Source organism: Phalacrocorax carbo, chromosome 26, assembly GCF_963921805.1.
Source record: "Phalacrocorax carbo chromosome 26, bPhaCar2.1, whole genome shotgun sequence".
Classification (NCBI taxonomy): domain Eukaryota; kingdom Metazoa; phylum Chordata; class Aves; order Suliformes; family Phalacrocoracidae; genus Phalacrocorax; species Phalacrocorax carbo.
In genome coordinates this window covers 4,446,996-4,460,445 of record NC_087538.1, presented here as the reverse complement: position 1 = coordinate 4,460,445, position 13,450 = coordinate 4,446,996, and the positions used below count along the sequence as shown (strand labels likewise).

Sequence of the window (13,450 nt, the reverse complement as noted above, 5' to 3'; positions counted from 1 at the left end):
ACTCCCTCAGAGCTTACACTTGCTCCCCTCAGGGCCCTCATTTGCACCCCAGATCCCAGATTTGCCCCCTCAGGGCCCAGATTTACACCCCAGGGCCCAGGTTTACTCCCTGAGGCCCCAGGTTTATTCCCTCAGGGGTTACACTTGCCCCTTCAGGGCCCAGATTTACAGCCCTGAGCACAGATTTACCCCCTCAGGGCTTATATTTGCCCCCTTAGGGCCCTGATTTACACTGCTGAGCCCAGATACCCTCCCTCAGGGCCCAGAGTTCCCCTAAAGGCTTATATTTCCCCCCTCATGTCCCAGATTTACACCCCAGAGCCCCAATTTATGCCTCAAGGGCCATGGTTTATATCCAAAAGCCCCAGATTTACCCCCTCAGGGAATATATTTACCCCCTGGGGCCCAGATTTACACCCTCATGCCCTGATTTACACCGCCAGGGCCCTGATTTACCCCACCCCAACCTCATCTTTACCCCCTCAGACCCCAGACTTAGTCCCCAGGCCCAGCTTTAGCTCAGGCCCCGCCCCTCGAGCCCTCATTGGCGGAGCCCCTGCGTGGAGGCGGGACGGTCCGCTGCAGTCTCCGCCGCGGCTCAACGCCCAGGCACCGTCTCCCATTGGCCAGGGGGAAGGCGGGACTTCGCGTTTCGGTCTTTCATTGGTTGTCGCTTTCCCGCCGCCGGGGAAAGGGGGCGGGTTCTCCGCCGGGCTCCGCGCTCTGATTGGTTGTTTCGCGCGGAGTGGGAGAGTGGCGGCGGCGGCGCGTTCCCGGCGTGCACCGCGCGGTCGTGAGGGGGCCGGGGGTTACTGGGGGTGCTGGGAGGTACTGGGGGGCACTGGGAGGTACTGGGAGGTACTGGGGGGTACTGGGAGCGCCAGTGTTGGTGGGACTGGGAGTCACCGGGGGGTGCCGGAGCTGGGGGGAGGCAATGGGTGTTACTGGGAGCCCCTGGGCCGTGAGGAGGGGGAAATGAGCCACTGGGAGTGCGTGGGGAGAACTGGGAGTCACTGGGAATATGAGGGGACGGTAACTGGGGGTCACTGGGGGTCCTGGGACCCACTGGGACCTTGAGGGGTGGGGAATGGGAGTCACTGGGGTCGTCTGTGCCTTGAACTGGGAGCCACTGGGAACACAAGGGGGCTGTTACTGGGAGTCACTGGGGGGACTGGGGAGCCACTGGGCGATACTGGGAGCCACTGGGAGTATGTGATGTGGAAGTGGGAGTCACTGGGAACATGAGGGGGTGTTACTGGGAGTCACTGGGGGGACTGGGGAGCCACTGGGCTATACTGGGAGCCACTGGGAGCATGTGATGTGGAAGTGGGAGTCACTGGGAACATGATGGGGTTGTTCCTGGGAGTCACTGGGGGGACTGTGGAGCCACTGGGCGATACTGGGAGCCACTGGGAGTATGGGTTGGGGAAGTGGGAGTCACTGGGAACATGAGGGGGTTGTTCCTGGGAGTCACTGGGGGGGCTGGGGAGCCACTGGGCTATACTGGGAGCCACTGGGAGTATGTGATGTGGAAGTGGGAGTTACTGGGAACATGAGGGGGCTGTTCCTGGGAGTCACTGGGCGGGCTGGGGAGCCACTGGGCTATACTGGGAGCCACTGGGAGTATGTGATGTGGAAGTGGGAGTCACTGGGAACATGAGGGGGTTGTTACTGGGAGTCAGTGGGGGGACTGTGGAGCCACTGGGAGCATGTGATGTGGAAGTGGGAGTCACTGGGAACATGATGGGGTTGATCCTGGGAGTCAGTGGGGGGACTGTGGAGCCACTGGGCTATACTGGGAGCCACTGGGAGTATGTGATGTGGAAGTGGGAGTCACTGGGAACATGAGGGGCCTGTTACTGGGGGGACTGGGGAGCCACTGGGCTATACTGGGAGCCACTGGGAGTATGTGATGTGGAAGTGGGAGTCACTGGGAACATGATGGGGTTGTTCCTGGGAGTCACTGGGGGGACTGGGGAGCCACTGGGCGATACTGGGAGCCACTGGGAGTATGGGTTGGGGAAGTGGGAGTCACTGGGAACATGAGGGGCCTGTTACTGGGGGGACTGGGGAGCCACTGGGCTATACTGGGAGCCACTGGGAGTATGTGATGTGGAAGTGGGAGTCACTGGGAACATGAGGGGCCTGTTACTGGGGGGACTGGGGAGCCACTGGGCTATACTGGGAGCCACTGGGAGTATGTGATGTGGAAGTGGGAGTCACTGGGAACATGATGGGGTTGTTCCTGGGAGTCACTGGGGGGACTGTGGAGCCACTGGGCTATACTGGGAGCCACTGGGAGTATGTGATGTGGAAGTGGGAGTCACTGGGAACATGATGGGGTTGTTCCTGGGAGTCACTGGGGGGACTGGGGAGCCACTGGGCTATACTGGGAGCCACTGGGAGCATGTGATGTGGAAGTGGGAGTCACTGGGAACACGAGGGGGCTGTTACTGGGAGTCACTGGGGGGACTGGGAGCCACTGGGAGTATGGGTTGGGGAAGTGGGAGTCACTAGGAACATGACGGGGCTGTTACTAGGAGTCAGTGGGGGGACTGTGGAGCCACTGGGCGATACTGGGAGCCACTGGGAGTATGTGATGTGGAAGTGGGAGTCACTGGGAACACGAGGGGGCTGTTACTGGGAGTCACTGGGGGGACTGTGGAGCCACTGGGCGATACTGGGAGCCACTGGGAGTATGTGATGTGGAAGCGGGAGTCACTGGGAACATGAGGGGGCTGTTACTGGGGGGACTGTGGAGCCACTGGGCTATACTGGGAGCCACTGGGAGCATGTGATGTGGAAGTGGGAGTCGCTGGGAACATGAGGGGGTTGTTACTGGGAGTCACTGGGGGGACTGGGGAGCCACTGGGAGCACGTGATGGGGAAGTGGGAGTCACTGGGAATGTGAGGGGATGATAACTGCGAGTTACTGGAGCCATGTCAGGGGGAACTGGGAATTACTGGGGGGTTACAGGAACTGGTAGTCACTGGTTGTTACTGGGAGTCACTGAGGCTTGGGGGACGGGTACTGGGACTGTGTGTAGAGGGGAGCAGGCCCCCAGTGGGGGTTACTGGGAGGTACGGGGGATAGAGGGGACACTGGGAGTTAGTGGGGAGGGGGGGGTTACTGGGACTTACTGGGAGTTGTCCCACCCCAGGGTGCCACCAATGGCCGAGAATCACCCAGAGCCGCCAGGTACTGGTGAGCCCTGGATGCCTGGGTCGTCGTGTCCCCCCCGCCCCCCCCGGACACGTGGGTCCCCCCACCCTGACCCCCCCCGGACGCCTGGGTCCCCCCACCCCGACCCCCCCCCTTCTCCCTGCCCCCCCCCCCCCCCCCCCCCCGACAGCCCCCCGGACATCTGGGTCCCTCCTGCCCCCCCCAGGTCTGCAGGGTCTCGTCCCCCCATCACACTTCGTGCTCCGCCCCCCCGGCCCCAGTGCCAGGTAAGGCCTCCCAGTGCTCCCAGTAACCTCCCAGTTACCTCCCAGTTACCCGTCCTCCCCCCAGTGCTCCTTGTAATCCTCCCAGTAACCCTCACCAGTGCTCCCAGTAACCCCCCAGTGCACCCAGCTCCTCCTCAGCTCCTCCCTCATTCCTCCTGCTGTGCTCTCATGTTCCCAGTAGCTGCCCAGTAACCCCCAGTGCTCCCAGTAACCTCCTAATACCTGCCCCAGGGCTCCCAGTAACCCTCCCAGTAATCCCCAGTGTTCTCTGTAATCCCCCAGTTTCCCTCTCCAGTGTTCCCCATAACCTCCCAGTACATCCTAATGCTGCCAGTAGCCCTCCCAGTAAGTCCCCCAGTGTTCCCAGTAGCCCCCAGTGTTCCCAGTAACCCCCAGAGCCTGGACACCTTGGTCCCCTTTGACAGGATGCTGGAGGCGGAGCTTGAGGCTGAAAGGAGGAGGGGCCAAGCCTTGGAGGCAGAGCTTGAGGCTGGGAAGAGGCGGGGCCAAGCACTGGAGGTGGAGCTTGAGGCTGAGAGGAGGCGGAGCCAGGCCTTGGAGGCAGAGCTTGAGGCTGAGAGGAGGCGGAGCCAGGCCCTGGAGGTGGAGCTTGAGGCTGAGAGGAGGCGTGGTCAAGCCCAGGGGGCGGAGCCTGGTGGGGGTCAGTCCCCAGAGGAGGTGAGCCCTGGGTCCCCTGGGGGCCATGTCCCCTCCCCCTGGGGACATGATGGTCTTGTCCCCTGTCCTCACAGTGTCCCCAATGCATCCCCCTGTCCCCGCGGTGTCCCCAAGGCGACCCCCTGTCCCTGCAGTGTCCCCGAGGCGACCCCCTGTCCCCAGGGTGTCCCCAAGGTGTCCCCCTGCCCCTGCGGTGGCCCCAAGGTGTCCCCCTGTCCCCAGGGTGTCCCCAAGGCGACCCCCTGTCCCTGCAGTGTCCCCGAGGCATCCCTCTCTTCCCAGGGTATCCCCCCATCCCCACAGTGTCCCTAGGGCGTCCCCCTGTCCCCATGGCATCCCCAAGGTGTCCCTGCAGTGTCCCTGAGGTGTCCCTGCAGTGTCCCCAAGGCGTCCCCCTGTCCCTTCAGTGTCCCCAGGGTGTCCCCCTGTCCCCGTAGTGTTCCCGAGGTGTCCCCCTGTCCCCATGGCGTCCCCCTGCCCCTGCGGTGGCCCCAAGGTGTCCCCCTGTCCCTGCAGTGTCCCTGAGGCATCCCCCTGTCCCCAGGGTGTCTCCCTGTCCCTGCAGTGTCCCCAGGGTGTCTCCCTGTCCCTGCAGTGTCCCCAGGGTGTCCCCCTGTCCCTGCAGCGTCCCCACACTGTCCCCATTCCCGCAGTGCCAGGCCACGGTACTGCTCCAGGCCCGGCTCAGCGCCCTCGGCCACATCCTGACCCTGCAGGAGCGTGAACTGGGCCGTGAGGTGGGGCTGGGGAGGGCCCCAGGGTGCCCCTGGGGGGCTTTTGGGGGCAGGGAGGGACATAGGGTGCCCCTGGGGACCCTTTGGAGTCCTGGGAGGGGTCACATGAGTGCTGGGGGTTGCCCTGGGGGGCAATGGGAGGGTCCTGGGGTGCTCTGGGGAGGCAGTGAAGGGGTGCTGGGGTGCTGTGGAGGTGTTTGGAACTCCACTAGGGTGTCCTTGGGAGGGCTTTTGGGGGCAGGGGGGCACATAGGGTGTCCTTTTGGGTGCTGGGAGGGTTCAGTTGGGTGCCAGGGGTTGCCCTGGGCAGGGCAATGAGAGGGTCCTGGGGTGCTCAGGGGTGGGCTGAGGAGGTGCTGGGGTGCTGTGGGGGTCTTTGGGGCTCCAGTAGGGTGCTCTTGGGGGGACTTTTGGGGGCAGAGGGGGACATAGGAGGCCTCTAGGGGCCCTTTGGGGTGCTGGGAGGGGTCACTTGTGTGCTGGGTGGCAATGGGAGGGTCCTGGGGTACTCTGGGGGGAGGCTGGGGTGGGCCTGGGGTGCTTTGGAGGTGTTTGGGGCTCCAATAGGGTGCCGCTGGTGTTTTTTTGGGGGTGCTGGAGGAGCCCTAGGGTGTTGTGAGGTGCCCTTGGGGGGCAATGGGGGAGCTCTGGGGTGCCACAGTGGTCCTGGGGGGCAATTGGTCAACATGAGGAGATGGGGGGGGAAGCTGTAGGGGTGCTCTGGGGGGGTCCGGGGGCTTCTGAAGTGCTGGGGGGGCACAGGGGTGCTTGGGGGTTCATCTGGTAGACTCTGGGGTGCCACAGGGGGCCCTGGGGGGCCACGGGGGGGCCTGGGGGGCCACGGGGGTGTCCTGGAGGCACAGGATGCTGGGGGGGGGTTGGGGTACTCAGGGAGGGGAGGGGTTGGGGCACCCCTGCGGTGCCATAAGGTGCCACTGGGCAGGGGCTTTTAGGGTGTTGGGGGGAAGCTGATGTGCAACGGGGAGGTTCTGGGGGTGCTGAGGGGGTCTTGGGTGCCCTGAGACACTCACAACTCCCCTCCTACCCCTGAAGCTGCCCCCCCCCGAGGTCCCCATGGCGGTGGCCCCCCCCCGGCTGCAGGCACTTTTGGGGTGCTGGCGGGAGAAGGTCTTCGCCCTCCTGGTGCAGCTGCGGGTGCAGGAGGAGACGCAGCGGGTGCTGCAGGCGCAGGTGGGTGCTTGGATGTCTGGGTCCCATCTTGGGGGTGAGGGGGTGGTCGTGGGTCCCTCCTGAGGGGGCACCCCAACTTCTGGGTCCCTCTCGAGAGGGTGCCTGGGTCCCATCTTGGAGGCTTGGGGGACACCCAGTGTCCTGGGTGCCATCTGGGGGGCTTGGGGGACACCTGGATTCCTGGGTCCCATCTCAGGGTGGCACCTGGGTCCCATCTGGGGAGACTCGGGGGCACCCAGAGTCCTGGGTCACTCGTAGGTGGGCGTGCCTGGGTCCCATCTTGGGGGCTTGGGGGGCACCCAGAGTCCTGGGTCCCTCCTGAGGGGTGCCTGGGTCCCTCCTGGTGGGGAGTTTGGGGGTGCTCAGACACCTGAGTCCCTCCTGAGGGTGGCATCTGCATCCCATTGGGGGTTTGGGGGGCGCCTGGATGCGTGGGTGGCATCTGGGGGGGATTTAGGGGGTGTCCAGACCTCTGGGTTCCTTCTGGGGGGGTGCCTGGGTCCTCACTGGTGGGGTTGGGGGGTGCTCAGATGCCTGGGTCCCTCCTGGGGGTGGCATCTGGGTCCCATTGAGGGGGTTAGGGGGTGTCCAGGCACCCAGGTCCCATCTGGGGGGTGTTTAGGGGGTGCTTAGACACCTGGGTCCCTCCTGGGGGTGGCACCTGGGTCCCATCTAGGGGGGTTGGGGTGTGCCTGGATGCCTGAGTCCCTCCTGGGGGTCACCTGTTTCCTTCTGGGGGGGGCTCCCAGGTGCCTGGGTCCCTCCCAGGGGTCACCTGTGTCCCTCTTGGGGGTTCCTGGGTGCCTGGGTCCCTCCTGAGGGGGCACCTGGGTCCCATCTGGGGGGGTTTAAGGGGTGCCCAGACACCTGGGTCCCTCCTGGGGGGCTTGGGGGGTGCTTTGACACCTGGGTCCCTCCCGGGGGTCACCTGTTTCCCTCTGGGGGGGCTCCTGGGACCCTCCTTGGGGGGGCACCTGGGTCCCATCTAAGGGGTTGGGGGGTGCCCAGACACCTGGGTCCCTCCTAGGGGTGTTCCCAAGTCCCTTCTAGGGGGGTGGGGGGCTTCCTGGATGCCTGGGTCCCTCCTAGGGGGGCACCTGGGTCCCATCTAGGGGGGTTGGGGGGTGCATGGACACCTGGGTCCCTCCCGGGGGTGTTCCCAAGTCCCTTCTAGGGGGGTGGGGGGGGGTTCCCAGATGCCTGAGTCCCTCCCAGGGGTCACCTGTTTCCTTCTCGGGGGGCTCCTGGGTGCCTGGTTCCCTCCTGGGAGGCTCCCGGACGCCTGGGTCCCTCAGGTCGGGGCGCTGGGGGCGGCGGTGGCAGCGGGGACGCGCCGGGTGACGCGGCTGGAGCTGAGCCTGCGTGAGAGGGCAGCCACCGCCAAACTGCATCGTCGGGACACCGAGGTCAGCAGGGACACGGCAGGGACACGTGGGACATGTGGGGACATATGGGGACCTGCTGGGGACACAAGGGGGACACGTGGGACATATGGGGACCTGCTGGGGACACAAGGGGGACACACGGGACATATGGGGACCTGCTGGGGACACGGGAGACACACATGGGACGTGTTGGGGACCTGCTGGGGAAACGGGGACCTACTGGGGACATGGGGACACACGTGGGACATATGGGGACCTGCTGGGGCCACATGGGGACACACATGGGACATATGGGGATGTGCTGGGGACATGGGACGTATGGGGACCTGCTGGGGACATGGGGATCTGTGGGGGGCATGCCTAGAAAAAGGGGGGACACACTGAGGACACAAAGAGCCACACTGGGGACACGGGGACACAGAGTGACATGTTCGGGCCATGGGGATGGGTTGGGGGCCCTCATGGGACATCACGGGGGGCCACGTGGGGAGGTGTTGGGGACATGCTGGGGACACTGGTGACCAGTGGGCTGTGTCCCAGTACCTGGCTGGGGAGGTGGCCTGGAGTAGGGACATGCTGGGGACACGGGAGGTTTTGGGGACAGGGTGGGGACACGGTGGCTCTTGTCCCAGCGCCTGGCGCAGGAGGTGACGCGGCAGCGGGGACGGGCAGAGGCGGCTGAGGAGGCACTGGGGGGACTGGCCCAGGCGGCTGCCAGGTACTGGGAGGAACTGGAGGGACAGGGGACACTGGGAGGGACTGGGGGGGGGACTGGAGGAGCACTAAGAAGGACTGGGGGGGAACTGGGCACAGGGAGGGATGAGAGGGAACGGGGAAGAAACTGGGGGGGGGCAACTGGAAGGGACTGGGGGGGGCACTGGGAAGAGCTGGGGGGGACTGGGATAGGGGCCTGGGGGTTACTGGGAGGCACTGGAGACACTGGAAGGGGACTGGGAAGGAACTGAGAGGCCTCTGGGGGGCGGGAGGGGACTGGGATGGGGACACTGAGAGGTCACCAGGGTCCTTGTCCCCCTGTGTCACCATTGTCCCATCCCTGCTGCTCCTGTCCCTGCGTGTGTGTCCCTGTCCCCACGTCCCCCGTGCCATCCCCACGTGCCCCGTGTCCCTCAGGCTGGCCGGGGTGGTGACAGCTCGTGAGGCTGAGGTGACGGCAGCCACCGGGACCATGGTGACCCTCAGCGCCCGCCTGCGCCGCGCGGGACAGCGGCTCCGCGTCCTCCAGGGTATGGGGACAGGGGAGGGGGGCATGGGGACACAGGGACAGGGAGGGGGATGGGGGGTCGGGGGGACATGGGGGTTGGGGGGGAGACGGGGGACAGGGAAGGGGACATAGGGGCAGGGAGGGGGACAGGGAGGGGGGCAGGGGACATAGGGCTGGGGGGACATGGGGGACGGGGGACACAGGGACAGGGAGGAGGACAGGGGGCACGGAGGGGGACATAGGGGCAGGCGGGGACATAGGGGCAAGGAGGGGGACATGGGGGACAGGGAGGGGGACAGAGGGCACAGAGGTGAGGAGGGGAGGGGGACACAGAAACAAGGAGACAAGGGGGGGGCATGGGGACAGGGAGGGGGACAGGGAAGGGATGGGGACACAAGGACACAAGAAAGGGGACACAGGGAGTGGGACATGAGGTCAAGGAGGGGGACATGGGGACAGGGACACAGGGACAGGTACGTGGGGACAGACATGGGGACAGGCCAGGCATGAGGACAGGAACAGGATGGCCCCGATGCCACCGTCACCCCTCCTCCGCAGTGGGTGGCCCTGGACTCACCCTGTCCCCAAGGCTGGTGACCCCGGTGTCACCCTGTCCCCTGTCCCCAGGGCTGGTGGCTCCGGCGGTGGCCTTGGACCGGCCACGGTGGCAGCAGGACGCGGCGGGGGACGAGTGAGTGATGGGGGAAGGGCCCAGATACCTGGGTCCACTTTGGGGGGTGTTGAGGGGGACCGTGAGGGTGACATTGGGACCCCAAAGGTGGGGTGGGGACACTGTGGGGGGGGGATATTGGGACCCTAAGAGTAAATTTGGGACCGCAGGGGTGGCAGGAGACGCCCCATCCCTGCTTTCGGGGACTTGTAACGCGGTGGCACCGTCCCCACCCTGCTGGCCCTGACCCACGTCTGGGACCAGGGGTGACACGGTGATGTTGTCCCCAGCCCGGTGGCCGAGGTGACAGGCAACACACATCATCTCGCAGGGACGACAGCCAGGCTCCGGCAAAGCGGTGAGTGGGGATACGCGGGGAACGATTATTGGGGGGTGAGATTATTGAGGTTGACGTCATCGAGGCTAAAGTTATATCCGTATTTCATAAAAGTTAACTTCCGGAGTGGAATGCGGTTGGCGGGCGGGAAATCGGTGGAGCGGTTGTCGCCTACGCGACACCACCTGCGCTTGTAGGTGCGAGGAACACCGAGGGAGCTCGGTGTGCTGATCTAAGGGAGATAACTGGGGGAGGGAAGTGAAGCGAAGGCTTCGTGGCCAAACTCATCCATAAATCCCTGCAGATCTGGGGGCTGGATGGAACCATGCCCGGCCGTCGTGCCCTGAGGGTGAACTTTTGCTCATTATCACCTCGTTAGAATACTAAAATACACCCCTCCCTCCCAAAGTTACCCGCCTCCGAGCGGAAATTTAGAGAAGCAGCTCGTTATTTTGTGTTTTAGCGCTTTATACTTGCACGTGCTTTGCAGGCGGTGTTTGTCGCCGGCGTGCCGACACGAACCTCTGTTTCTGTTGCTTCGATAAGTGAATCTGGCCGTGAACCGCCCTTGGGCACGGCGGGGCTAAAAGTGATCGACCTGTTAGCGAGTCCCTCGTGGACCAACAGGAACCTGTATTTCGCTGATGTTGAATCTGGTCGTGAAGGGTTATTGGGCACGATTAGACTAATAGAATCGTGGAATCATTAAGGTTGGAAAAGACCTCAAAGATCATTGAGTCCAGCCATCAACCCAACATAGACTAGAATCGTAGAATTATTGAATCATTAAGGTTGGAAAAGACCTCGAGGACCATTGAGTCCAACCATCAACCCAACATAGAGTGGAATTGTAGAATGATTAAGGTTGGAAAAGGCCTCGAGGATCATCGAGTCCAACCATCAACCCAACATAGACTAGAATCGTAGAATTGTTGAATTGTTAAGGTTGGAAAAGCCTCAAGGATCATTGAGTCCAACCATCAACCCAACATAGAGTGGAATTGTAGAATTATTAAGGTTGGAAAAGGCCTTGAGGATCATTGAGTCCAACCATCAACCCAACATAGAGTGGAATTGTAGAATTAAGGTTGGAAAAGGCCTCGAGGATCATCGAGTCCAACCACCAATGCAACACCACCATCCCTCCCAAACCATGTCCCCAAGCGCCACGTCTACATGTTTTTGAACCCCCCCAGGGACGGTGACTCCCCCACCTCTCGGGGCAGCCTGTGCCAGGGCCTGACCCCTCTGGCAGGGAAGGCATTGTTCCTAATCTCCAACCTAAACCTCCCCTGATGCAGCCTGAGGCCGTTCCCTCTCGCCCTGTCACTGGTGACCTGGGAGCAGAGACCAGCCCCCCCCTCACTCCAGCCCCTCTCAGGCAGCTGCAGAGAGCGAGAAGGGCTCCCCTCAGCCCCCCCTTCTCCAGGCTAAACCCCCCCAGCCCCCTCAGCCGCCCCCCAGCACACTTGTGCTCCAGACCCTGCCCCAGCCCCGCTGCCCTTCTCTGGACACGCTCCAGCCCCTCAAGGCCCTTCTTGTCCCGAGGGGCCCAAACCTGAGCCCAGCACTCGAGGTGGGGCCTCCCCAGGGCCGAGCACAGGGGCCCCATCCCTGCCCGGCCCCTGCTGGCCACACCTCTGTTAACACAACACTTTAGGGCCACCCTTCGTGGGGAGGACGCTGGGCAGCGGATGTCACCGGTGGGACGCGAGGGGACGTGTTGGAGACCCAGTGCCACGCTGCGGGTGAGTGGTGGCTTCCCTGTCCCCACCACGGCCTGTCCCTGTCCCCGCAGTGGTGCCCTTGCGGGTGGAGGCGGAGGTGACGCACGGCCAGGTGACAAAGGACGACGTGATGCAGGACGAGGTGGCGCGGGGCAAGGTGAGGTGTTTTGGGGACACGGGTGCGGACGTGGGGACACAGGGGACATGGTGGGGGGTGGCTGGAGATGGGAGGAGACAAGGGGCATGGGGAGGGGGTGACAAGGGAGGGACACCGGTGTGGGAGGGCACTTGGGGACAGGGGTGGCTGCTGTCCTTGTGTCACCCCTCATGTCACCCGCAGGTCACCCCCCATGGAGGCAGGACCGGCCCTTCCCCAGGCAGAGGTAGGTGTGGCCCATGTGGCACCTCTGGGTGTCCCCATGTCCCCCCTGGTGTCCCCCCCCATGTCCCCTTGTCCCCCCCAGTGTCCTGTGACACCCTGGGTGCCCCCAGTGTCCCCCCAGCCCCCAAATGTCCCCCAGTGGCCCCCCCATGTCCTCCTAATGTTCCCCCCACGTACCCCCAGCCCTCCAATGTCCCCAGTGTCTCCCCAGTTTCCCCCCCCACCCCAGTTCCCAATGTCCCTTTGTGTCCCCAGTGTCCCCCAATGTCCCTCCGTGTCCTCCCGCAGCGGCACTGGGCTCCCTTGTGATGCAGCTGCAGGCCCTGGGTGCCGCCATCCTCGGGGACGATGGGGACAACGGTGACCCCTTCTGACCCCAGCCAGCGGGGAGGAGACCAGTTTGGCCCAGTGCAGCACTGGTGTGACCCACACGTCACTTCCCAGACGTCATTCAGCTCCTGCTCAGGTTTATGGCTAATGCAGCTCGTGCCGTGCGTCCCGGGGGAGGGGACGCGGCGGGATACGGAGGGACACGAGGGGACACGGGGAGCACCGGTTCCACGCCGGAGGACGGAGAAGCGCTCGCGTCATCACCCGGGCAGCTCGTTTTACTCGTAGATACACAAATTAACGAGTTATAATCGATGGAACCTCACAAATTCGGTGAATGAGCAAATTCAGGTGATAAACTACTCCGTGCAAAGGGGGATTGAGCCCTTGTTGGTTCGTTATATTTCTTAACGAGCGCGTAAAGTTTAATTTTGAGCGATCCAAACGGACCGTGATGTTTTAGCGGCGGCGGAAGCGGGATCTCTCCCGGCGTTCGTGAAAAGGACTGGCTCCTATTTTCTTCTCATGTAATTCCTCCGCGGGCAGCGGAGGGGAGGCAGCAGAAGCAGGCGGGAGCTAAAATACCTTTTATTGCTGGGAATAAGGTGCCTCTCAACTGGGAGCCCCGAGAAGGACCCCGTGTTTCGCTCTCAATTCCTTATATCCAATTTTCAGACCACTCAGATACTCGTTTTTCCACGACGTCGCTTGTTGCCGTCCACTTTGGAGCACTTGTTCACGCCCGCGCCTCGTGAAAAGGCGCTTAATGCGTGTTTCTTAGCTGAATTTGCGCTATTTTGTTGTAACTTTGCTGCTTTCGGCCCGTTTTGGTTTCTTCTTGACAGCAGACCCGCTTGTAGAGGCGAGATCGCTCTTGGTCAAGCTCTTTTGGGCAGCTCTTTGAAGCCATCTTTACCTCGGAGCTTTTTCTGGTGTAACGTTCCCTCCTTTTGTTTCGTGCGGACTTTGGAGCAGAATGTTTGTGTCCGTGAATTTGAGCGAGCCAAGTCGAGTAGGTTTGAGTAAACCAGCCGAATAGTGATCCCTAAACCGAGTAAAACTCCTAATATTTTCAATATCAAACTGATAAATTGTCTCACTGTTGGGGGAATAGAAGGAAATAGATTTGATAACCAGTTCCACCGTTCTCTTCCCTTCGGATTCCCTTCGGATCCCTTCGTTCCCTTGTGTTTTGTTTGTGTTACGTTGGGTGAGCCGTTGGCTGGCGGGTCGGGCTCACAGGGTCAGGGAAAACGGGGTTACGTCGGGCTGGCGGCCGGTCGCTAGCGGGGCTCCGCAGGGAGCCGTCGTGGGGCCGGCGCTCTTTCGTCTCTCTGTTAACGA

At 63.0% G+C, this 13,450-nt stretch overlaps 1 protein-coding gene across 10 annotated transcripts; it reads left to right on the top strand.

The window, feature by feature from the left end:
* The first annotated feature begins 734 nt into the window (after positions 1-734).
* Positions 735-13,182, top strand: LOC135317612 (coiled-coil alpha-helical rod protein 1-like). Of its 10 annotated transcripts, XM_064473986.1 has the most exons (14): positions 735-790; positions 3,162-3,199; positions 3,390-3,450; positions 3,876-4,128; positions 4,782-4,865; positions 5,916-6,053; positions 7,349-7,459; positions 8,071-8,156; positions 8,570-8,682; positions 9,219-9,351; positions 9,621-9,688; positions 11,466-11,551; positions 11,735-11,777; positions 12,065-13,182. In XM_064473986.1, the coding sequence occupies exons 2-14, from the start codon at positions 3,172-3,174 to the stop codon at positions 12,148-12,150; spliced, it is 1,290 nt and encodes a 429-aa protein (XP_064330056.1). In that variant the 5' UTR covers positions 735-790; positions 3,162-3,171; the 3' UTR covers positions 12,151-13,182. The 10 variants fall into 10 exon arrangements, 9 of the variants coding, with proteins under 9 accessions (XP_064330056.1, XP_064330052.1, XP_064330059.1 ...); XM_064473980.1 differs by lacking the exon at positions 735-790 and having other exon boundaries at positions 2,069-3,199; XM_064473981.1 differs by lacking the exon at positions 735-790 and having other exon boundaries at positions 2,071-3,205; positions 9,288-9,351.
* Positions 13,183-13,450: the final 268 nt, after the last annotated feature.

What these genes read in the sequence shown, in the direction of transcription:
- LOC135317612 (XM_064473980.1), top strand. Translation starts at nt 2,941, where the DNA reads ATGTCAGGGGGAACTGGGAATTACTGGGGGGTTACAGGAACTGGTAGT. An exon ending in AGCGTGAACTGGGCCGTGAG is followed by an intron (nt 4,866 to 5,915) that starts GTGGGGCTGGGG and finishes CTACCCCTGAAG; the next exon opens with CTGCCCCCCCCCGAGGTCCC. An exon ending in GCGGCTCCGCGTCCTCCAGG is followed by an intron (nt 8,683 to 9,218) that starts GTATGGGGACAG and finishes CCTCCTCCGCAG; the next exon opens with TGGGTGGCCCTGGACTCACC.